Here is a 25,333-nt window from a genome sequence, read left to right on the forward strand (position 1 = left end):
AATAATTAAATAACATTATAATTAAAATAAAGACAGCATTGTAATTGCATCAATAATAATAATAATGAAAAAGTATTTGGTTAACACTTTTGCTTAATTGCTTTGATGATTTTTTTTTGTTAGTTTTTTTGTTTACTGATCATCCTATTTTATGCTTTTTGTAAGCACCACAAAACTTTGTCTTTCCCTGTTAATTTTCTTTTTAAATTAAAGTGTGCATAATTCAGTTTCCCTGAAGAATGGTCAGATTATCATAGTGCTGGAATGAACTCCCTATCCTGGACTTTTGCAGGTATGGGATATGGACCACATTGCAGCGCTAAAATGAGAAGTCTGTGGGTCGGTGTTTTGTTCATGACTTTCACCTGCCATCTGAGGTAGATTGCACGTTTAACGTTTAACTTTCTTTTTCTTTTTCTTTTTTTTTTTAGTTCATTGCAGGAGTCAATTAATGTTAAATATCATATGTCTATAATTAATTCATATTGATTCAAATTTCCAGACCACTATATCACTGTGGTCATGTTTGAAAGGAGGATGAGAGTTAGTACTTGTAGTTATTAATTATCTTTGTGGTCTTGTGAATCAGCCTTTCCCAGACTACTACAGGGATTCCTAAAGAGTCAGAGCTCAATGATAACATCACAGTTTTCACACGAATCCTGGATGGATTGCTGGATGGCTACGATAACAGACTGCGACCTGGGCTTGGAGGTAAACTGCCTAGATACTATTTCCATCTCTAAATGATCTGATCTGTAGCAAAATCGTGCTTTAGTGAAAAGTGTTTTTTCTTTGTATATTAATGGCATTTATGTCTGGCATTGACCTCCGGGAGTTATTCTGAAAAGATGTGTTTAGATAAAGGAGGATGGTTTTTGAAAAACAGAGAGAACGCCTGCACATTCCATCGTGACAGCAGCATGAAGGACTTTCATTAAAAAAAGAGAGAGATGCTGCTTCTATTCAATCCACTAACTGGAAGGAAAAGTACATAGAAAAGGAAAAAAATCTGTGTTTTTATACAGCAGATGTTTGCACCGAGCAGAAGTGATCGCTGAAATTGCCTGGTCCTCTGTGAAAATCAAACGGACACTATTTCCCGGCACTCTCAATTACAGTGTTTTTGCCTGAGACAGAGGTAGAGAGAGAGAGGGTGAGAGAGGGATATGAATGTGGCTGCTGACCTTGAGAAAGCTATCGTTCTTTTTCAAAGGTGCAGGTTCATTGTTCTCAGAGGTTGAACGCATGGCAGAGAAAGAGAATAAACACAGGCTGCTCTGTTTCCACGTGAGAGAGTTCAAGGGAGCACGTCTCATAACTGTAGCAGCAGCAACGTGATGTCAATTGACAAATGATGGCATTGAACTTGATTTAGTGCCTTGAGAAGGAAAGTGCAATCAGGCGGATGAAATTAATTGCTTTTCATTTAAAAAATTAATGCAACTAAATAATATGGCTGAATCAAAGCATACTTCAGTGGACATTCTGTATATATATATATATATATATATATATATATATATATATTATATATACACAATATATATATATTAAAATTAATGCAACTAAATAATATGGCTGAATCAAAGCATACTTCAGTGGACATTCTGTATATATATATATATATATATATATATATATATATATATATTATATTTACACAATATATATTTACTTTTATTTCAGTTTTAGTTATTTTAGTATATAAAGTTAAACTAAATTAAAATGAAAAATGTTACCTTGGCAACTAGTTGAAATAATGTTTTTTTGTATTATATTTTATTTCAGTTATTGTTTATTTTATTATAAGTAATGTAAATTTTTTTTAATGGTTTTAATTTTAGTTTCAGTTATAGTTTTAGTTCACTATAATAACTATATCTATGTGTTTATGTATTTATCTAACTATGTATGCAATGACCAAAATTGAACTTGATCTAAAAAAAAATCGCAATTTGTTTTTGCTTTTACAGAGAAAGTGACAGAAATAAAAACCAACATCTTTGTGACCAGCTTTGGACCAGTGTCAGATACTGAGATGGTAAGTATTTCAACCATATCTTTCTTCATGAACAACCACCATTCATTGACCTCTACAAATTCCCACCTGAGATGTCTCTTCATCAAGACCGCCTTCATTAAATCCTGCCTCCATCTGTGACATTACTTCACCTCTGCAACATTCCCTTATATTCTGCATGCAATATCTTAGGCAGGTCACAGTACGATCTGATGAATGATACTATTGTTTATTTTTATATTCAGTCATGCGACACATTTGATTCTGCCTTCAGGCAAGGTCGTTGCTGTATTGATGGGCCACTGGAGAAAAAGTGTATGGGGAGGCCTCAGTGGGCCCCTCCTCCTCATCACAGGACCTGGGGTCCCTCACGATGACCCTGCCTTCAGGTACACACTAATGACACTAACGTTTTTCTTTCAACAGGAATACACCATTGATGTGTTTTTCCGTCAAAGCTGGAAGGATGAACGTTTGTGTTTCAAGGGGCCGATGGAGATGCTACCTCTGAATAACCTGCTGGCCAGTAATATCTGGACACCAGACACCTTTTTCCTTAATGGCAAAAAATCCATTGCTCACAACATGACAACGCCCAACAAGCTTCTGAGACTGAAGGATGATGGGACATTGCTGTACACCATGAGGTACCAGTTTAAGCTATAACGGACGCCTTGTCATTTCACAACATGTGAACTGCTGTGTGCATGAATGGATTTGAGTAGTTATGGGTAGTACAGTTACACATTTGACCTTCATCTCATTTATGCCCTCCTCACCCCTGTTTTGCACTGTTGAACCCTCTGCCTTGTGACAGATGTGTTAAGCACACATGAACTCGGCTCCTGCTGAACTCAGCATCTCATTTTCCACATCGTACAATCTCAGTGGGAATGTTCAGTTTGCCCCTGCTAAAGCTAAGATTTCTCTCTATACATTTTCCGATGCTGTCTATTCACATCTATATTTGATTAAATATATAAATGAAATACAAAATTCTATTAGCCTCGTTTAAAAATATCTATCTATCTATCTATCTATCTGATTATTTTGTAACTTTAAGTCAATTATTGCTGATGCTACCAAGACTAATCTAATCAAGACTAATGTCATTTTTGCACTTAAAAAAAAATATATATTTTATCCGCCTAGATAATTTTACCTAGTTTTCAAGTTCAAATTTTTTTTTTTTTACTTTGAGCAGTGTACTGAGGTTCCAGAGGCAAATTCCAATTTTGTTGACACTCCACGCATTCATTTATTCAGAAAATGTACCTACTGCATCTAGTTTATTTTGGTTTCTCTTTGTGCCCTGAACCAGTCATCCAAGGGTGTTCCAACCTAAGGGTGTTCCAGAGAAAAAGCAAGAGGGGGTGAGACAAAGCAAGAGATAGAAACAAAGGAAAAGGAGAAAGCGGAAAAGGGCGTGTGGCTGCATGTTTTATGCCCCTGTTGTTGAGTTGTTCTTCACAGACGGTCTGCTCCATTACTCGCAGTATCAGGGCAGAGGGAGAGAACATGCATGCACACACTTACAATCACACACAAACAGTTTCTGCTCGCCATGCTATCATCAGCAACAATCTACTGCCAAGCACTGAACACTGCTGTGTTAGTGCTGTATAAAAGCTGCTATTGTTGTTCTAAAATGGCATCAATACTAAATCCTCTCTGTAGTAGAATCTGCTTGAGAAAGTGCTGAATTTTGAGGAGCACAATCATAAAGTGTTTAGATTGTGGTGGTTATGTATTTGTTGTTTTTATTCCCCCCCGGGTTACAGATATGATGATCCATTATATAATGAGTTATTAGTTTTTATTAACTCAAATTTAAATGCAAAGTGGGATTTGGCGAGTTTTCCATAGAGGTAACAAATAGATTTCATGTAGTGGGGCTAAAGCAATATAAAATAAATGAAAAAGTCATAGAACACGGATAATTTCATTTACATGAAACGCATTCCTTTCTCATTTGCGGAGCGTCCCTGTTTTTTTATTGTCTGTGTTGTATATTGTAAGACCAAATGCATATTACAAAATTATTCAATTGCTAAAGCCTTAGATAGAGCTGCTTTTTTAGATTGTAGATTGAACGAGATCATCAATCAAACATTAATGACTCTGTGAGGAAATGACTTGGAGCATGTCATTTAGAAATCAATGGTGGAGCTATTGTAGCTTGCCTACAATAAACTCTGCCCAGTGTTGCATTTCCTAACAGTGCGAACCATTAAAAGGGCCTTTTACCACTCACTAATGTGCACATTGTTTCCGGACAAGTGATAAGCAGTAAGGTTTTTTTATTTTTCCTGCTGAGATGGAAAGGAGCACCTTAGCTGCCATGAAAAAGCAGGGCAAAACAGTTTCACCACCCACATTCTAAAAGTGGAATGCAGTCTACAGGCTTTTATTAGAGTAAAAAAAAGAGGTTATGAGACCGAACAAAAGGGAGATGTTCTAGAAACTGTCAAATCTTCTGAAGGATCTGCCATGTTTTTAAAATAACTTCTTAGCTTGAGCTCGATGTTGAGAGAAATGGTGCAGTAGGAAAACATACATTGTAAAAATCACAAATATAAAGTAAAAAAAAAAATTTAAACGGAGTCATAAACAACTTAGACACTGAGAGGGACACATCCTCCTCAATATTCAAATTAATGGTCAACCAATGTGAATTTTTTAATGAGCGATTGTTGTTAAAATTTTACCTTTGATCCCCTTAATACTGAATATCTGTTTAGATTTTTGTGTGTATACATAACTGCTTAGTATATATATATATATATATATATATATATATATATATAATAGATTGACACAACAAAATAAAATATTAAGTGACAAAAAAGCAAGGTGCAAACGACTTTGCTATCCACATAACATAACTGCTTAAAATAGTAATGAACTGTAATTAATCAGTAATGAACAGACATCTGATTCTCCATGATTTTTAAACTGCTACTTGACTGTTAATGTGCAAATTAATACAAAGCCCTGTAGATTGTTGTATGTTGTTATGTACAATAATTTCTATAAATTGCAATGACACATGCATACACTGTATATAAAGAGTTCATTTTCAAAAATGTATAACTTTTTTAAAAATGTTCAAAACTCATGTTTTTTTTTTTATCCTGTATTCCAATTAATATAAATCAAACTGCAGTTGGGTTGTTTTGATTAAATAATAATAACTAAAAATACAGCTAACTAACACAATTAAAACATGATAACACAATCAAAAACATGATTTATGAAAATAAATATAAACGGAGTTATCTGTTTTGATATCTTTTTTATATCTGTTTTAGTAAACTCTTCATATACAATCTGAAAGGTAGACACTTCTAATAGTAAAAAGCACAGTCTATTACTATATTATCTCTTTAATGTGTAAAGAAACGGTAAAAAAGTAGTATTTTAAGTATGCATTATTTATAATTGCAGCTTAGGTTTGTATATTACTATAGTGCTGGCACAGAATCAGCCACTGTTATTTAGAGAAACAGACTTCTTCTACAGAACATTCATGTGAAATTTGTAAGACAGCCAAAGGAAGAACAGAAAATAATAATTTATGAGCTTTAATGGGCTATCACAGACCAAATAAAGCTCACAGTCAGGATAAAGCTCTGAGTGCTCATGATTTGTCAAGGCCCCAGTGCCACATCATTTCGTCTCCACATCCAGCAATGCTGACCTCAGCGCTACCTGTGTTCAGTAAGTACATAGCGAGCCCTTCGCCTCCCATATGGCTGGTTTTGATAAAGTTGTGTGAGCTGGTCGAGTGGAGGTTGAGTTTAGAGGACAGTCCTTCATTTTTCCAATACAGCAATTCATCATGGAGCTGTCAAGAGATGAAGGCCCTGCACTGATTAAGTGAAGGAACAGCGTCTCACGTGTCCCGCCCCATTAATTACATTCTCGCAGGATTTTCAGTCAGAGATACAACCATTGGCCCTTCAACCCCGGTCTCATACTCAGATGCTGATGATGGAGGTTTTAAGCAGTTCTAGTAGCATGGCAATATCAAACCCTTCATTACACTGTCAGCTGAGGGTCAACGCTGACGTCTTATTGCATTGCTTACACCAAATCATTGAATAGGCTCCAGCCGGGATGTTGAGGGAAAGGCGTAATGGCTAGAGGGTGGCATAATATGGCGGCCATCCTGTAGCCATTATGGTAATGCTAGTATGATCAGCCTTGATCTCATATATTTGCTTTTCTAAATGGCTTTGCTGATGACTTTTGGTTTAGCAGCAGACTTTGAACATTGATTTAAATAGACTTTATGCAACCTGGCATTGTAAATCTAATGGACGTACTTCGTTGTAACAGGAAGTGCCCGAATCCTTTTGGCTGTTCAACAGAGGGACAATAATAGTGTGATTCTACTTCCATTTCATATTTCTAATGTCATGTTAGATCACTTATATACTATATAACATCCAGCAATCAAATTCAGTGGCACTCACTCAGATAGAATGAATTGATGTTCATCTCCATCACATTTAATGTGTTTAGCCTCAGATCTTTTCAGAAAATCATATGGTTATAGAATTAAAAAGCTGTGTTTCAAAACTGGTCCACTAGAGGGGGCTACAGGATAGCAGATTCAGCCACCGCAGAGCCTCCGCAGTGTTGTCTACATCAGGGGGTTTTAAAGTTATAAGTTTGAACTTTTAACATAAAGGCAACAATATGTTTTTACGTATAAAGACTTATTTATACAGTGTACGAAATTCTTTCTATATATATATATATGACAGCGAATTTGACATCTTTCTCTCTTTTGACAAACGTCTCAATATTTTTTTCCCCCTCTTTTGGAAAGTCATAAAAACACTATGAGATCACTGTGTTGACTTCCTCTTCCGAGAACCCCACGAGGAAAAAAAAAAGGGCTGAAAAGCAACAATATAATAAACAATATATAATAACATAATGTTATGTAGTTCTAGTTTATAAAATGTAATAACTTAAATTTCAACAAAAATTTAGTTGAAATTGAATCAGTCTTCACTAGTGTGGTAGAACTGAATATAGTCCCTGGTGAAAAAAATACTAAAATGTATTTGAAATACATTTATTTAATGCTAAGTATATTACAAATACATTTACATATTTACGTGCTTAATAAAAATACCCTGTAATTGTAACGGGTATACTTAAAGTCTGGTAAGTTGGAACAACTCATTTTGTACTTAATGCACTACTTGTGTGGAAGTAGTGCTGAAGTCCAACTAAAGATACACTGAAGTATATTTGATTGTGCTAAAGTGGAACTATTGCAAGTATACTTCAGGTACATTTTTAAATATATAGCATTTAAAGACTGATATTATACAGAGATCATACAATCCTTATTAATAGTGGATTGTTAAACATTAAGAAATGTGCATTGTGCAATAAAGAAATACTCCAAATAAAGTTGAATTATAATTTTATATCAATAAGTCTTAGATAAGGTCAACAAATATGTTAATGGTTTTGAAGTATACTTAGTATAAAATAAATGTATTTTAAATAAATTATAACACATATAAAATTTGTGTTTATTTTTTATTTATTTATTTATTTATTTGCTTGGGGGTAGTGACATGGCACAGTGTAATTTTTTTTTTTTTGCTTGTAGTCCTCAAATATTCCAATAGGTGGCGATGTCAGTTCAAAATAGATTTTTGAAATCCTATTTTATGCAGCTTGAGTGTTTAAAAATGCATTGGAATCAAACATGAGTGAAAACTGAATATTGAATAGGAAATGGTGTTTTTATGCACGTGTTTGTAATGCTGGTGAGTACGTGCATGCGTGTGTGTGTGTGTGTGTGTGTGTGTGTGTGTGTGTATGCATGCATTTATGTGTATATCTGTATCTCACGTGCGAACGAGACGTGAGACGTGCGGATCCATCTGCAAGGCTTTATTAAAGGGGGTGGTCATGAAACAGGCATGAGTCAGACAATGGCAAACAGGTATATTAAGGGCAAGACAGAAGAGTAATCCAAAACGGGCGTGGTCGATCAGCGGCTAACACTTTACTTCACCGATTTGGCAGCATTCCTACATGAGGGCACCCTTGTTCTATAAATACATCTAAGAGCACTCAACACGCTAGCTCAGTCTTCCTATTAATATACACAAGTTATTCAAGCCCATAGCTACATTAAGGGGATTTTCAATAAGACATTGAACACTGATTGAATTAGTTACAATCAGCTACTCACTGTTCCAGTGATGATTGTCACTAAGCTGATGATGCCTGAAGACATGTTTATACTAAAAACTGATCGTTAAAACATACTCAGATGTGCTGATCAAGATTTAATAATATTTTAATTTTAATTTTTCTCTCTGCAGATTGACCATATCAGCGGAGTGTCCCATGCAGTTGGAGGATTTCCCTATGGATACTCATGCCTGCCCACTCAAATTTGGCAGCTGTAAGTCCATAATGTTTTATTCTGAATGAATAAAAATTCCTTTGCCACTGCCCAAAAAAACCCATTATAATGTATACTTCATTGCCATTATAAAATTATTTTAAAATAGCAGATTCCAAGAAATCATAAAATAATCCCTCTGATGAAATATAGTCACTACTCAAAATGCAAGATTACATCCATCTTATTCAGTAAATGCATATGAATAGTATCTCACATTTAAATGAACAAGATGCAAGTAGAAAATCTTCATCTTCATTTCTCTCTGCATTTGTTCTCAATACATTTGTGTACTTTTTACCAAAATATTGAGTAAATTTATACTAACTTGACCTATTTTAGTCAGCTTGACGGACTGGTGTTTAAGGTATATCTGAACACATACTGAGTCCAATTTAGTCTGATTATCATGTGGCATCCTGTCCAAGAGCAGGATTAAGATTATCACCTGGTGCTAGCAGAAAGAAAGGTGATTTGAGGACTGGATTAGTAGGAAGGTGTCCTGCCATCCCTCCCATGCTCACGTACGCACTGCCCGCACACAAAAGAAAGGCTTTTTGGTGCTAAGAAGCCAGGAATGACCTGAGATGGGCTCAGCTTTCTTTGATGTTCAGGGTATTACAGGATAGGGCTGTACATGGAGAGCCTTTGGGTTGGGATACAGCAGAAACCATGACAGACAGTGCTTAGGAGGGGTGCCACTGATGTTTCATGATTGTGCATATCTGAATATTTGATTGTATTTTATAGCTGCATAGTAAAATCCCTCATGACCTGAAGTTCATTCAGTAGTTGCATAAAACCACGCATTGTGCTTACTGCTTACGCTTTCCATGGGTATGTCAAGATTTAATAAATAAATAAAAAAAATCGGCCAGCATAAGTTGATGTTTAATCTAATTTGGCCCGTGACCTAAAATGAGTCTGATGCAGTGCTTTTGGGAATCTCATAGGCTTCCCAATGTGATTGGATGGATTGTTAAATTAGAACATCAATGTACCGGTAGTTAGAAGTACAGTATAAAATCTAATCACTCTAAAAGTAAAATTGTACTAACCTGCCTGGTTTGACCTGAATCCAACTTGATGTATGCAGACAATCCTTGAAACTAATATTAAACCAGCCACGCTGCATCAATTTAAGATACTCCACTTTCTAAAAAAATAAAAAATATATTTTAATAACAATAATAACAAGGCTTAATTTTTCCCCCCACCAATTCTTGTTTTGTTTATATCTACTTTATGGACAATAGCATAACCAACATTTACTTGATTAAATTTTTTTAACTGATCTGATCATATATTATCTCTTTTATTATAGAAGGAAGATCTACTTAACCCACTATGAATATTTAATGAAGATTGAGCATGATTTTCACAAATGAACAGTACGGTGTTAATAAACATGAACTATCCTGCACAGAATATTATTGGATTCTATTATTTAGCTATTTTGTTTAATTAGTAATTTCTCAGCATTTCTTGGGTTTTTAAATTTTACATTCTACTGAAGATTTAAAACACCCTGAGCTATCTTAAATGTCACAAATGGTGTTAATTATTCATTGTCAGGTGGTAATTGAAAGTGTAGGTTTCATTAGGACTCATACTTGGGAACGTACTTACAAATTTAGAGTTCACAGACTTGTTTAATGCTGTGTAAGTTACTCTATATACAGGCAGCAGAGAATTAGTGATTTAACTTGTAAATCGCACAACAAATGTGTTTACTTGATGTATTGTGCTCTGTTATGTAAAGGTTATATAAATTCTGTCTGTACTTAGCAGCTTTTGTTTGGCTGGTTGGATAACAGTGACAGACGCCTGGTTTTAACCGTCATCTCAACCAAAATGCCTTAGAAAGGCAACGGCGTTCATGTAAACGACAAAAGTTGTGAAGCTGATGTGTGCGTTATGTTAATGCGGAGCCTTTTGTTAAGGAATATTCTGCTCTTGAAAGAGACAGACAATCATTCTCATAGTTAATCTCAACAGACACAATGTACATCTTCGGCTAAGCAGACTGAGTGAATCAGGTACAAAGGCACTAATTTCATGATTAATGTAAAGTCAGCTGGTCATTATCACAGAATAGTCCCTGATGTGAAACTTAGGGTCTCGTATCGCCCTGTGAGGGTTTATTTTGTGGTAAAGATTGGCTGACTGTACAGTACATTATCCCACTTATTGCATGGCTGGACATGAAATATTGATTTTGAGTTGAAATTATTTTATTATGTGAGAAGAGAGAGACTGTGGAGTGTCTAGGAGCACTGAACTCTATATATGTCTGTCTGACTGTACATTAACCCAGTTATTACATGGTTTGACAAATTAATAAATTGAGATGAAATATTTTGGTTATCAGTGAAATTATTATATTAGTTTAGATGTAGAGACTGTTGAGTGAAAAGCTCTGTAGGTTTTCTAAATGAACGGTCATTTATACAGCCATTATTCAGCAATATACTGCATAAACAATAACAAAAATAGTAAGTCGCTATTTTCTTTCACTCCATATTCTTCAGTCTGTATGTCTTGTTTTGACATCTACTTTCTGACATGTCCATTAAGGTTTATTTGATGACGTCAGTACCAGTCTAGTGTATATTTAGCGCTTCCCATACTGCAGTACAGCCTTCAGGTTCTCGTGCCAGCAGATTCACCTAAAAAGATTATATAGACCAAAGATTACTGCGGGATGATTCAACCTTGTAAAGGTCCCCAATGGTGAATCATATTTTTGTTCCGATTAATCCAATATATCTCTTCCCAGAGAGTTTTGAGAGAGAAATAAGATAAAGCATAGGTCAGCAGTGGAGGATATACCATATGAGATACAGGTATAGGCCTATTTAAAGGATAGGCAGTAGACGGACACTAAACAAATATGCATACTCATTCAAAATATGTCTAAACATACACACAAAAACAGCATTTCAACAACCAAGCCTTTCTGTCACAAACATATCCTGCAGCTTTAAGAATACTGTCTGTGTTTGCTTCTCAACCTGCTGAGCTAATGGCTAAAGATGTCACTAGCTGGTGTATATAGAGTATTAGGGTCACCTTAGGGCAGCCAAGCCTCATAATTTGTGTAAAGAAAGACAGGCTTTATAGGGACAGGTTGAAAGGTGTGGGTGTTTGTAGAAAAGGATGGAGTGTTATTTAGTTGTTTATTTTTATTTCTTTGTATAAATGGACTTTATATTACGTATGCTGCCATATTGCTTCTATCTTGTTTATTAGTAAATGTTTGAGAAAGAGATTCTTATATTTATTTATTTATGTTTTTTGGAATTGTCTATGCCAGTGCTTCAAGCTAGTGGAAAATTATCTTTGCTGCATTTTTTATCTTTTCTGAATATTCAACATTTTATATTAGCAGCAAAAGACGATCATTATTATAATTTAATTGTAATTAATTTACTCATGTAATTTTTGCAGATTGTCACATTTTGGGAATGAACTACTTAAGTGCGTTAACTTGCTTCACATTGTCATTGATTTGAAATGCTGAAAGGCATTCAATACTGCATTAAAACAAGAGTGGATTGTAAATGAGATTCACAAACAAAATGAAAACTCTGACATTAAATGATTGATTTAGACCTGGAATAAAATAAGCTGTAAAAAACTAACATTCCTAACCACAAATAAGCACACACATGCTGGTTTCACTGTATTAATGAGGACATCTCATCAAGTGAGGGCCACTTTGTGGGTGTTTGATGTTTCACTCTATTTGTGAGGACATTTCCCAAAAGTTGCTCCTCTCCTAGCCAAACTTGTATATGCACGCACACATTCTGTCAAGTCAATCCAGACTGAACGATTTCATTTTACTGGAAAGTGTTTCAGTCATGTGTGAGTAAGAAGGTTATTCTACAGGCTATTCTCTCTTTGGGCTGTGGTGACCCTGTCGTAATGAAGAGCTACATTTGTTTCCCTCAAGTCTCAACCCTTGACCTGTGAGAAATATTTCGTCCTCTGTAAGCTAGACCTTGTCACTTCCTTTGGTTTATCAGATGCTGTTTCCTTAATGTCTACAGACTACAGTATGTCAAAAAAGTAAGAATAACATCCCACAGTGCTCTGGGTATAATATAAACACAAAAATCTATATTTTCTGACCCATTATTATACCATGATTTCTATCATCACTACCACTATATACAACTTCAGTCTCCTCCTTAATTCAATCCATAGTAGGCTTGACAAAGTGTATAGTATTACATTTGAACTTAAATGAGTTCAGAGCTTATTTGGATCATCTGATGTCCACTAAATTCAATCCAATTAGATCCACTTACAATCACCATATATAATTAGCAGCAACACTGTCTTCACACTCATTAGTTTTAGTTGTTGGCTCCTTAACTTGCACTGAGCTTCAAACACTATCCTAGGAGAACTGGTATCTAACCCTTAAAAAAAAAAAATAAAAAAAAAAAAGTTTCAGGTTTTCTTCAGGTTTCTCAAAAAAGTCTGATATGTCACACAGTCAGTAAAGGTTTATGCCATAAATCCACAATAATGATGACAGCAGTAATGTGCTCTGTTCTTGTGCGTAAGAAAGGGAGATAACACAGAATACAAACATGATATCAGCTTAGAGATACTTGACTTTTCAGTGCTTACCAAAATATAGGAAATAACACTATAGCCCCATGCAAAATAAAATAAATAACTTTATTTTTTAAATAAAAAAAAAAAAAAAAAAAAAAAAAAAACAAGTTTCGCAATTAAACATTTAGAGACATTAAATACTTTCTATAAAAAATGTGGCCTGATTCATGGAACACACAGCATTTTTGTGTAAATTGTATTTAAACCCATTGGTGTGTAAATCTATGTCACGTTGCACACACACGAGGGACGAGGAGACGCTGGCGAATATGTTGACAGGACTTTATTTGCATGAACCAAGGGAGACGAACACAGGAAGACGTTCACAGCGGACAGAGAACTAGGGACAGGGAACACTTTAAATACACACGAGGAGGGGATGACGAGACACACCTGGGATCAATGAACCATCATGGGGAACACCTGGGACAAATTAAACATGGGAAAGGAACACCTGGGGAGCAAGACACAGACAAAACATGGAACAGAGTCTGACAATCTACCTGTTTATTTGAATGCACAAAATGTATAAATATTAAAGAATTCTGTGCATGTTTCATGAATAAAACACACTGTTTTAGAACTGTAAACATACAGTACATTTGTCCCAAAAGTGTTGCATAACAAAGTGTTGTATAAAATGCTGTAGTTAAAAATAGAAAATTACAGGACTTGCCAGCATTTTGAACTAACTACGTATGCTATCTGTCCCAACAATCAGTATTAGCTTTACAATCTTATTTGGCTGGTACCCTATAGAGTCTTAACAGGTAATGTGTGGGCTTGTCCTCAAGTGGACTGTCCATTCTGAGAAGTGTCTATGAGAATGGCCTAGAAGCTACTTGCCTATGATGCCTTACATAATACATTATATTATTACAGTATTTCAACATGCAAAAGCCTTTTCTGCAACCATCCAAGGAAATCTGGCACAGTTTTTGGTGAAAGCACAACATTATCTGTAGGGGTACACAACCCCAGGATGAGAGCTTTCACCATAACTGAACTGTGTTTCAGTGCTTCAGTGCTTTTAATGATTCAGAGGAGCATCTGGTTACGAGTATGTTAGTTATGACTTCAGAAGTCAGAAGATTTGTAGCAACATCAATAGCAAGTTTGATTTTCCTAGTCAGGGGAAGAGTAGAGGAGTGGGGGTGGTGAGACTGACTGCGTCTGTGTGTGTAGATTGTTGGCAGAATAATCCCTCAGTCTAGATGGTCGAAGTCAATCTTAATTGTGATGGAGACAGCCGGCATGAGAGTGGCAGGATTAATGTTTTGCTTCAAGATTGAATGTCACAATGGTGGGAGGGGGTGAAAGGGAAAAATGGAGTGTTAATAAACTTTCTGTAAAGCTGCAGCTATTTTATGGGAAACTAGCATCTACTGAAAATGTAGTTTCACGTTGTGTTGAATGTGAGTTGATTACAGTCTGTACATGAAAATACATACAATAAAAAAAATTTTTTTTTTTTTTTTTTTTTTAGATCTCTAGCTTTTTTGCAGGACAGCTAACAAAGGCTACACATTTTTTTAACATGTGCAAAGACGTCATTTTATTTAAGTATTCCTCTAGTCTTCAACTGAGGTGCAGGTGTCTATGAAAATCTAATTTTTTAAGCCTCATGGTCTGATCCTATTTTTCAACACAGGTGCAGATGATTAAATTGATTACCCAGCTCTACACTTGGCAGAGTCAGAAAAACATGCTCCCTGTTGATAAAGGAAGCTGATATTTCCCCATGATTGACAGGTGTAGACACTGTACCTCCTAAATCTGAGAAATGAAAGTTACTTGCATGCAAATTGCAATGCAATCAACTGACAATGACTGTACAATCAAGAGTGGGTAACACTTATGCAACCTTATTCAAAGACGGGACTAAACAGATTACATTTAATTTGAACTAATCTTCCAGGTACTCGCAGTGTCTGGTTAATAACTGTTATCATTGCATAATAAGTATAAACTACTGTGTGTTTTTCCAGATGCCTACCCTATCTCAGAAGTGGTGTATAAGTGGACTAAAGGCCCTGGCATGTCTGTGGTAGTGGCAGAGGAAGGGTCACGTCTTAACCAATACCATCTGATCGGCCACACTGTCGGTACGGAAGATATCAGCTCAAGCAGAGGTAAATAACTTTCTCTGACCTAATCCCATTCATTGCAATGTCAGTCAGTCAGTCATTTGGTGTAAGATCTGTGATTCAGCTTTACAGTTAGGACCATGCTCCAAAACGTTTTGTAGTAACGCAATGCCCATTCTTGCTAATATATCATATATTTTCTATCACAGTTCATCTGGCCTTCTAACCTGTTACATCTAATGCATTATTTCCTGGAACAGGATGTGTTGCATCACACCATTTCAGTTTCATTTTCCTACACTGTATGACGTCGTCTCTCATAAAGTGATAGCCCTTCTGTGATTATAGCTTTTTCAAATCAAGCTGGATGGCAAATGAGTGATGAGGATTTCAGTACACCTCCCACTCACGGCCAGCTGTCTCTAGGACCAGCGAGAGTGCAGGAAGAGATGAAGATGAGAGAGAGGGAGGGGAGAAAACAACACTTATTCTGAGCCATTGGGTCTGGAGGGTTAATCCTTGTGCTTCCCCATCAGTTGTGCTTTTACCATGTGACGTCGGTCAGCCACCATTGGCTCAATCTGGCAAGAGACACATGGGAGACGAGCGAGGGGGAGAAGGGGGCCTAGGCAGCATCTGCCTAATTCGGTTATGTAAAGATGACTGGTAATACACTCATATAATTTCTGCCTCTAGCTTTGTAATCATGTGTGGGGGGTGGGGTTGGGGGCTTCCCCTTGTTCCGCCTTTATGGATGTACATATATGGATAACCGTGCTGAGCTGGCGTACACTCATATTCAATAAGACATTATCGTGCTCTGATCATGAGCTAGGCAGACACTATCAACTACGCCGACCACGTCATGTTTTAAATCCTGCTGAGCCATCTCTCTTTCTCACTGCCATTGATTTACACATCAAAGTTTGCCAGCTGTCATCAGGTGGCCAGAAACACTTTTAGAAACTAGCTCTGAGGCCACGGTGTTCCTTTCTGGCAGGACTTTATAACCTGTCTTCCCCTGTCTTCTGATTTTTGCCCTGGCTGACTTGAAGGACAAAGGTCAGCTGGTCATTACTGCCGCTAATCTGAGGTGCAAACCTCTTTACAAAGCTAAAAATAGATCCCCCAGGACTTCATCTCATGAGCGCAGGGTCATTAGCTCAAACCCAGTGGAAAAGAAAGAAAGAAAAAAAGAAAGGGAAAAAATACCTTCTAGAGTCTGCCAAACAGAGGGTAAAATTATCTCCAGTGGAAATGTCAACATTCAATCACTTGGCCCGCACTGTAAAGACATCCAGATAACCTGTCACCTTTTATTAATAAGAACTCCCATCCAGAAAATAGCACCTACCCTTCCCAACTGTTTCAAATTGATTTAGAAGCTGACCCCCCTCAGGTGCTCATCCATTCCTATTAACGTTCAACACTGTGTTATTTTTCTTTGAGTGTAAAAAAAAATCAGACCACTCACCAGTTGACCAGCATGGCAGCGTTGTTCTCTGCTATGAATGGGAGTTCTCCATAAACACTCCAAAAGCTTAAAAGTAAAATCCACCACAGTCGCAAGTTTGTAGCTCTCAGAAGAGTCCCACCCCGCAGGGCACATCCAAGGTGGAATATATGAAATGGGGCACTGCCAGTTGTGCTTTCTTCCTGGCCATTGAAATAAAGGGGCGAGCCAGACGAAGGGGATGCAACGAGCCCCTCATGACGAGGACATCTTTGCCCCCAGGGCCCTCACGACGTTCAAACTTTTCCTTGACTTCCAAGGCTCAACAGCTTGTCATCCTCTTCATCTGATCCACTTGATCTGTCCCCTCTGATCTTGACTAGATTTTGCGCTATTGCTCTGTTTTTACCCCCTTTTTTGTTCCCTCGCTTTCTCTCTGCAAGCCGTGAAAGAGTATATCCTAAATGCAGATGGCCTGGCCTGACAGAATGGATGGAACTATTGAAAGAGCGAGAGACAGAAGAGTTTGTGTGTGTGTGTGTGTGTGTGTGTGTGTGTGTGTGAGAGAGAGAGAGAGAGAGAGAGAGAGAGAGAGAGAGAGAGAGAAGCCTGCAGGATGCAGATTGTGACAAGGGATTAGTGGGACACAAAAATCCGATTTTGCCAGGAGAAAGCAGCAGTCATCAGTGGATTTTCTAGTTTATCAGATTGTGTGGCTCAAAAGGATTTTTTTTTTTTTTAAAGCTTCAAATTCAATCGTCGCTTGGTTAACAGGATATATAATGTTTTTTCACTCTGTATTCTCTTTTCTATTCCAGTTAATGATTTACCTCACCATGTTCCAGTGCACAGCGTGACAGCTCTTAAACACACCATAAATGTGACTTTTGTTTAGATGATTCAATCTCTTCCATTCTGATGATTTATGCCGTTTTTATACATTTAAAATAATTTATGTTCTACTCTTTTACTAAAACAAAATCAAATCATCTTTGTGGCCAGATATTATGGTAACTGTCCACTATTTGGTGCTAATGAGACCACAAACTAGGAAGTCAAAGTGTTTCCCTTTACTCTGAAAGAATACTGACAACACTGTTAGAAAATTCCATAATTACATCACTTCCCATTTGTTTTGATTTGCCTCATATTATTATGTCTCTGTCTTCCCTTGACTTGTTTCTCTCCACCTCTCTCTCTTTCTCATTTTCTCTTTAAAGCTCTCAGCTGGTTTGCACTTATCCCCCAAGAGTTTAATCACACTCTATCCCTCCCTCTCTTAGTCCCTTTGTTTCTTCTCTTACTTATTTTTCCATCACTGTTTTCTATTCTCATCCTTTCTTTCACTGCAGGTCAATACACAGTCATGATGGCCCATTTCTACCTGAAGAGGAAGATCGGTTACTTTGTGATTCAGACCTACATGCCCTGTTTCATGACTGTCATTCTGTCCCAAGTCTCATTCTGGCTCAACCGTGAATCTGTCCCTGCCAGGACGGTCCACACACACACACACACACACACATAGCTGTTCTACAAAACAGTATACAAAATACAAATAGTTCTACATGAACGGGGTACCCCATCGTGAATGCTGCCATGAATGTTTATTTTGTTAATTTTTTTTACGTTTTAATTTTAGTAACCTTATTATTTCAATGATTCTGTCTAATACATATTTCATTTCAAAAACAATTTTTAATAAATTTAGTTGTAGCAAGGCCCTGTTATCCCCTGCTGGTTAATGTTGTAACTACACCATCTGGACACAGCTTCTTTCTTTATTGAGAAATCCAATATTAGCTGTATAGTATAACTCAGGTGATTTACTTGAAAAGTTAAGAAAATGCTAATGCTAATAGATTTCTTGAGTTATTATAGATTTCTTAAACTATATTTTTTAGTAACTTCGTTTTATTTATATAATTTTATAATATGTATTATTACTTTTAATTATTATTTTTATATTCTCAGTTTTCATTTTGACTTTATTTATTTTTTTCAAATTTATAGCTGTAATTTTGTTTTAGTTTCAGTTTTTGTAATTTTAGTACTACAACTTTCAGTTAGTTGGCAAGGGAACATTTCTAATTCTCATTTAAGTTTTTTTTTAATTAAAGTCTTTTATCAAATGTTTTATTTTATTTTATATATGGCGAAATGTTACGGTTAAAAAAGGGCAGTGATTAATTTTTTTTCAATAGTTATTTTCAAAGCTTTCCATTTACTTTCATTATAAAAATAACTTTATTGTTTATTTAGTTCTAACAAGCAAGTTTTTGGTCAAAACTATAACATTTAATTTAATAACATTATATAACATTATAATTTTTATAATCTCTTGGTGTTGATTCCAAACAAAAGGAAATATATCGGCATTGGCTCTAGGCCAAAATAAGTTGAAAAATATCGGCATATCGGATATCTGCAAAAATCCAGTATCGTGCATCTCTACATTTAACAAAAACTATTTCAATAGTTTTAGTTAGGATTAACAACACTGTTTAGCATGGCTCTATTAGCCCCTACTGGTTGATGCCAAAACTACATCATGCTAATGGTAATAGCATTTTCCAGTTATTACAGATTTATTAGACAAAAAAACTGCTTGCACCTTTAAAAACTTATCAGCATCAGGCATTTACTCCTCCAGTTCTGTTTGAATGTAGAGGATTTTTTTTATAATTATATTCCGTTTTCACTCACCTAGCATGTATGGATTCTTATCTGTTGATCCTTTCGTTCTATCACTTAATGTTTTGCTTTGTACATCGATAATTCTCATCAAAATGGAAATCAGAATTGACTGATGCAATCAGAAGGAATGAAGAGCTAATCCACTCGGATGAATTCACACCGCCGTTCCTATTCAATTCTGGGGTCTTGCATTGTATCTTGGCAATAATCAGCAAAGCGAGCAGACAGTCCACAAGGAATATGTGCCCACGCAAACAACATCTCTATGACTGGCCAACAAAGGATACATCAAAACATAATGCTTTCTCACACGCATAAATATACAAATATCCATGAACAGAGGCTCAAAGACCCACTCGCTGATATCGCTCATGTGACAGTGTTTTATTTGCATAGCCCGAGGCTGATAAATCCCGGAGCAGTATGCCTGAGGGACTGTAGTACCATAGCTATTTATGTCTAAAAGTCTCTGTGACCGCTGCCTGGGGCAATCTGCAGATCTCCCTCTGACAGGGACAGCACACCTCCGCTCCTCAGACACTTATCGAGAACTATTCTCAGATGCTTTGCATAAAGAATTATAATGATACTGTCATTCTAAGGGCATGTTAGATATAAAAAAAAAAAACATTTATATCTGATCTGCAGTGCTGCTGTGTTTGACCCTTCATTGCTACCTTCTATACAGTTTTTTGCTTTGATAGAAATAGACTGCATTTTTGGGATTGAAATGATCTTAATGTCAGTATTCCCAGCTGGTATGCTTTGTTTTGGTGTTAAGATGAGTTTATGATTCATGAAGCAATATTTTATTAATGCACAGTATTTTAAATATTAAAAGAATTATGTTGGATGAAAGACAGAATTTCCCTGCTCACTGGTAGCGGCATTCACAAAATGATTCTGCTTCTACTGGAAATTTTTTGATAGATTACTGTGATTGTTTTCGGCACATAAATCATATTATATTATAAGCGTTATATGCCTGTTTATTTTGAAGAAGAAATTATGGTGTAACTCTTATATTTTTTAAAGAAATGTATTTTGTTAATTAAGCATGTTGTTTGATTTATGGTGTTTTACAAAGATACAAACTTTAAGGATTTAGACTGTAATGTCTATTAGTTTTCATTTACACTACCTGTCAAAAGTTTGGATATATTATTTGGAATATTTATGATATTTTAATGTTTCTGAAAGAAGTATCTTACGCTCACCGAGGCTGCATTTATTTGATCAAAAATAATGTGACAACAATATTTTAGAATATTATAATTTACAATAACTGTTTAATTTTAATATATTTTAAAAAGTAATTTATTCCTTTGATGGCAAAGCCGAATTTTCAGTAGCTATTACTTCAGTTTTCAGTGTCACATGATCCTTCAGAAATCATTCTAATATGCTGATTTGGTGCTTAATTGTTATTTTTTTATTTGTGCTTTTGCTTTGTTTGTTTTTGCTGCTTAATATGTTTGTGGAAACCATTATACATTTTTATCAGGATTCTTTGATCAATAGAAAGTTCAAAAGAACAGCATTTATTAGAAATAGAACACTTTTGTAACATTATAAATGTCTACTGTCACTTGTGATCATTTAAATGTGTTCATGCTGAATGAAAGTATTGACTAGATGAATTGCTGCTGAAAATTCAGCTGAATAGGTTAAAATATAAAGTTATTTTAAATTGTAATAATATTTCACAATATTACTGTATTTGCTGTATTTTTTATCAAATAAATGCAGCCTTGGTGAGCACAAGAGACTTTATTATTAAAAAATCTGAATCATTCCAAATTTTTGACCAGCTTTAGAGAGCCCTTATTTTATAATATCCTAAATCTATGTGTTTGGTCCTCCACAGGTGTGACCACAGTGTTGACCATGACCACCCTCAGCATCAGCGCCCGCAACTCTCTGCCCAAAGTAGCATATGCCACTGCAATGGATTGGTTCATCGCTGTTTGCTATGCCTTTGTGTTCTCTGCGCTTATTGAGTTTGCCACAGTCAACTACTTCACCAAACGCAGCTGGGCTTGGGATGGAAAGAAGGCCTTGGAGGCTCAGCAGCCTAAAGTAAGATAGTATGTTTTCACGCGTTTGTGCATATATGGTGTTCAACTCTCAGAAAACCTCAGAAAGAGTCTTTGTTGAGTGCAGTTGCATAACATGACAGTTCAGTTCTGTTTGACGCAAAGGTTATAATACATTAAGGTTAGGGCTGGACGATATGGCCAAAATTGATATCACGATATACAGTGGGTACGGAAAGTATTCAGACCCCCTTAAATTTTTCACTCTTTGTTATATTGCAGCCGTTATATAATATGCTTTTTCTAATTGTTTTGAGACACCCGAACAGCTTGAGAGTGCTCAGTCACAACATTTCAGATGGTGACACTAACTCAAATGTCAACTGCTTTATTAGATGAGCTGTATTTGTGTTAGCTGCTGATGGATGTCACATTTGGAAATTCTACAGGATGGATATTTAGCCTTTACCCAGAATGCCCTTCAGACCTGACACTTCATTGAGATTTCTGAGAGCTGCTTGTTTGATGTACATGCAAATGCCAGGTTTCTCCTTATGCAAGATCTATTTTCACCCAGGTGGTAATTTTTCATTCGCAGTGGACAAACAGAATTCAAAGAGCGGTCAGTGTACATGTCACTGTGCTGAGTTTGTTAGTAAAGGCTCTGCAGTCAGACCTCTGAAGGTCAGATTTGGACCTCCAGCACAGCTTTCTTAAATGTCACCCTCACTTTTTTTTTATCAAACACCAACTTATTCCTCCTCTCCTGCGGCGGCGTCTTTCTAAAACCCCGAACCCCTGATGTGGGGCCCTTCTTTAAGAAAGAGCAGGAATTGATGTATACAAAATACTGTTCATTATTGGCATGAGTATATTATATGCACACACACACACACTGCTATTCAAAAGTTTGGGGTCGGTACATTTAAAAAAAAAAAATGTTTATGAAAGGTGTCTCTTTTGCTCACCAAGAAAAATACAGTAAAAACAGAAATATTGTGAAAATTCGTATAATTTAAAATAAGATTTCTATTGGAATATACTTTAAAATGTAATTTATTCCTGTGATGCAAAGCTGCATTTTCATCAGCCATTACTCCAGCCTTCAGTGTCACATGATCTTTTAGAAATTCTAATTCTACATAAAAATTCTAATATTTTAGAATTCTTTAATGAGTAGAAAGTTACAAATAAAAATGTGTATATATGTGTGTGTATCTTCAAAAATGTATCATAAAAGTGTTCTGAATTCTTTACAGCAATTACGTGAGTTGCTCAATGATAATCTTACTTTTCAATGATCATAAAATCTGTGAGTTGAACTCAGGAACTCAGCTCCAAATAAGATCTTTCCGGCTATTGTGAATCAGATCAAATGGTTCAAGACTCATTTGCAAATCACCCATCACTACTTCTCACATGAACTTGACTTAAATTTGGGTGTTTCTCACTCCTTTCTAATGACTGAAGACATGTAATACAGCGCACAGACTTGTATGGACTATTTTAATGATGCGTTTGCACCCCCTTTTAGACCTGAAAGCTCTATTCTTTTAAGTAAAGATGAATTGTGGAAAAATGAGGTGGCTAGAAGCAACTCAGAACCTTTTGTCCGCCACCCCCACAAGCTGGCATGGTGACAGATTACCTCTGCCCACCTGAAAGTACTGGAACATAAAAGCAATACAGCAGGATTTTAGAGTTATAACTGCTGCTTATTTTCTTTTGTATCTAAAGTAATAATACTGATTGTTGAGAAATGTCCTTGAAAGCATTATAACTTTAATAGATGAACAAGAAGGTGTGTAACTGTGATAAACTAAATGATATTTAACTTGGAAGAGTGCCTCAAAGTCACTTGCACATACCCTTGAGTGAGTCAAGTTCAATCCACTCTTGTCTAAACCGCAGTCTCAACCGCTCCATTATTATACTGTCGCCTTAGGCCCCGTCCACACGGAGATGCGTTTAGCTGTATACGCATAAATTTTGTATCGTATAGGCATTTCGTCCACACGGATCTGGCGTTTTGGGAGAGTGAAACCAATATTTTTTGAAACCGGGTCCCAGAGTGGATAAATCTGAAAACGCCACCCTTGCGTTTTCGTGTGGACAGCGAATCCATACATTTTCTGAAACGATGACGTCATCAGCCCACGTCTCGCCCCTAGTCAGACACCGCTACGTCACGTAACAGCAACAAAAACATGAACAAACACTGAACGATTGTCTTTTTATTAACTAACATTAACACAGATTAATAAATGTATTGTTCCATGTTCGTTTGTATACCGCGCGCAAGGTTTATGCGCATAGTCCAAGTCTTCTTCTCCGTTTTTAGTGTATCTCTGTGGCAGAATTACACATGCTGGTCTGGCATGTATACTACATCGTTTTGTGTCAGTTTTGTGGTTTCGTGTGGACGCAGATATTTCTTGAGATGAGGAAAAAAAAAGATCGGATAGGGAAAGCTCTGGCTTCGTGTGGACATAGCCTTATTAATTAATCTCTTCTGCTGGCCCTGCAGAGGCCATTGTTTAATGTTCAGACTCAGATCTCTGTTAACCATGATTGTATTTCACCTTTAATTAGAAGGTTACGACCTTCAAACTGGTTAATTATCTGGGATTTCTCTGAGCAGATAGTTGGCAGCTTTGTTCTTACATTGACAACCTTGTTTAAAATCTCCTGACTATAACAATGTCTTCACCTTTCTCAACCACAGAAAAAAGACCCACTAGCACTCTCCAAAAAGCCCAACAATGCCTGTTCGTCTGGAGTTAACTTCACCTCCAACATCACGAAGGATGCTGCTATCTCAACCATCTCCAACAGCACCACTGTCCAGTTGAAAAGCGCCGAGACCAAGCCTGCAATGGACCCCAAAAAGACCTACAACAGCGTCAGCAAAATTGACAAGATGTCCCGGATTGTGTTCCCGGTCCTCTTTGGGACATTCAACTTGGTCTACTGGGCCACATACCTCAACAGGGAACCGGTTATTAAAGGAGCCGTTTAGCCCACACAAAATCCCCGACACCACCGCGACATTCCATGCACAACCTCTTTTTCTTCTCCACTTCAGTATTCAATGACAAGCTGACCCTGCAAAAAACGATGCCGAGTACTTATTTACTGCACCTCTCACTTCGCTAATCTATAAGAGGAGTGCTCCTGTTGAAGTTTCCTCCTGATATCATAAATTGCATGATCAATTCAAAGCTCTATGGGAATATAATTGCCATATCTGCCTTGACTTCCTACTTTATATTTATTTCCCTGGTTTCCACTGGTTATCGCAATCATCTTTCAATGAATTGAGCGCCTCACAGGCTACCATTTCAGTCATGAAGTTTCCAAGGGACGTGAACAAAAATGAACGCATTTGGCATCAACATTTATCACAGTATAAAAAAAAGATTTATGAAAATAAGTACAGCAAGGCCAAATGCTATGCAAAAACCATTTTCTACTATGTTGCAATGGGTAATTGCTTATAATGAAACCCTTGCTTTGTATTAATGGACTTGAGGCTTTTCTTCTTTGTTTAATAGCTTTAGCATCAATGGTATAAGGCAGACAGATGCTATGCTAAGTTTTTAGCTAAGCTAAAAATGTTGCCTTCAGGGGGATTACTTCATACAAGTGCTCTGGTATGTCCCGAAATTACTGATTTTACTTTCGTTTGTCATTTTTTCTAAGCTTTTTTGAAGTAGCTAAATAGAATTGTGCACCTTAGGCAGCTTTTCACACTTTAGACCAAGATATCCTGCAAGGTGAACAAGGTCGGGTTGCAGCTAAGACTTTTGAATCATTTGTACATAGCTTGTGTATGCTTTGCTTTTAACGTAGATGCGGCTTAACGTTAGTGAGGAAGAGCTGAAAATGGTTTTGATACACTACTCTAATGTGCAGCCAAAGCGACATGAATGATGGCGAAAATGCAGATTGTATTGTGAA

At 36.4% G+C, this 25,333-nt stretch overlaps 2 protein-coding genes across 2 annotated transcripts in view; one reads left to right on the forward strand and one right to left on the reverse strand.

Annotated features, from left to right (window-relative positions):
* Window positions 1-9,534, reverse strand: part of LOC107673538 (gamma-aminobutyric acid receptor subunit beta-3) — a 76,843-nt gene extending 67,309 nt beyond the window's left edge. The window contains exon 1 of the mRNA XM_016467158.1: window positions 9,527-9,534. The gene's annotated coding sequence lies outside the window, so the exon portion shown is untranslated. The remainder of the gene's footprint in view (window positions 1-9,526) is intronic.
* Window positions 112-24,982, forward strand: LOC107673539 (gamma-aminobutyric acid receptor subunit alpha-5-like). Its single transcript, XM_016467159.1, has 10 exons — window positions 112-377; window positions 590-714; window positions 1,977-2,044; window positions 2,450-2,670; window positions 8,386-8,468; window positions 15,089-15,232; window positions 17,993-18,138; window positions 18,913-18,922; window positions 21,205-21,416; window positions 24,099-24,982. Exons 1-10 carry the CDS (start codon window positions 265-267, stop codon window positions 24,390-24,392), a joined length of 1,416 nt encoding a protein of 471 aa, XP_016322645.1. The 5' UTR covers window positions 112-264; the 3' UTR covers window positions 24,393-24,982.
* Window positions 24,983-25,333: the final 351 nt, after the last annotated feature.

The sequence above is a fragment of the Sinocyclocheilus anshuiensis genome, unplaced genomic scaffold, assembly GCF_001515605.1.
Source record: "Sinocyclocheilus anshuiensis isolate Anshui unplaced genomic scaffold, SAMN03320099.WGS_v1.1 scaffold44, whole genome shotgun sequence".
Taxonomy (NCBI): domain Eukaryota; kingdom Metazoa; phylum Chordata; class Actinopteri; order Cypriniformes; family Cyprinidae; genus Sinocyclocheilus; species Sinocyclocheilus anshuiensis.

Excerpts from the sequence above, each read along its gene's own strand:
- LOC107673539 (XM_016467159.1), top strand. The coding sequence starts at position 265 with ATGAACTCCCTATCCTGGACTTTTGCAGGTATGGGATATGGACCACAT. Across the intron at positions 378-589 it reads ACTTTCACCTGCCATCTGAG|CCTTTCCCAGACTACTACAG; the intron begins GTAGATTGCACG and ends CTTGTGAATCAG. Across the intron at positions 715-1,976 it reads ACTGCGACCTGGGCTTGGAG|AGAAAGTGACAGAAATAAAA; the intron begins GTAAACTGCCTA and ends TTGCTTTTACAG.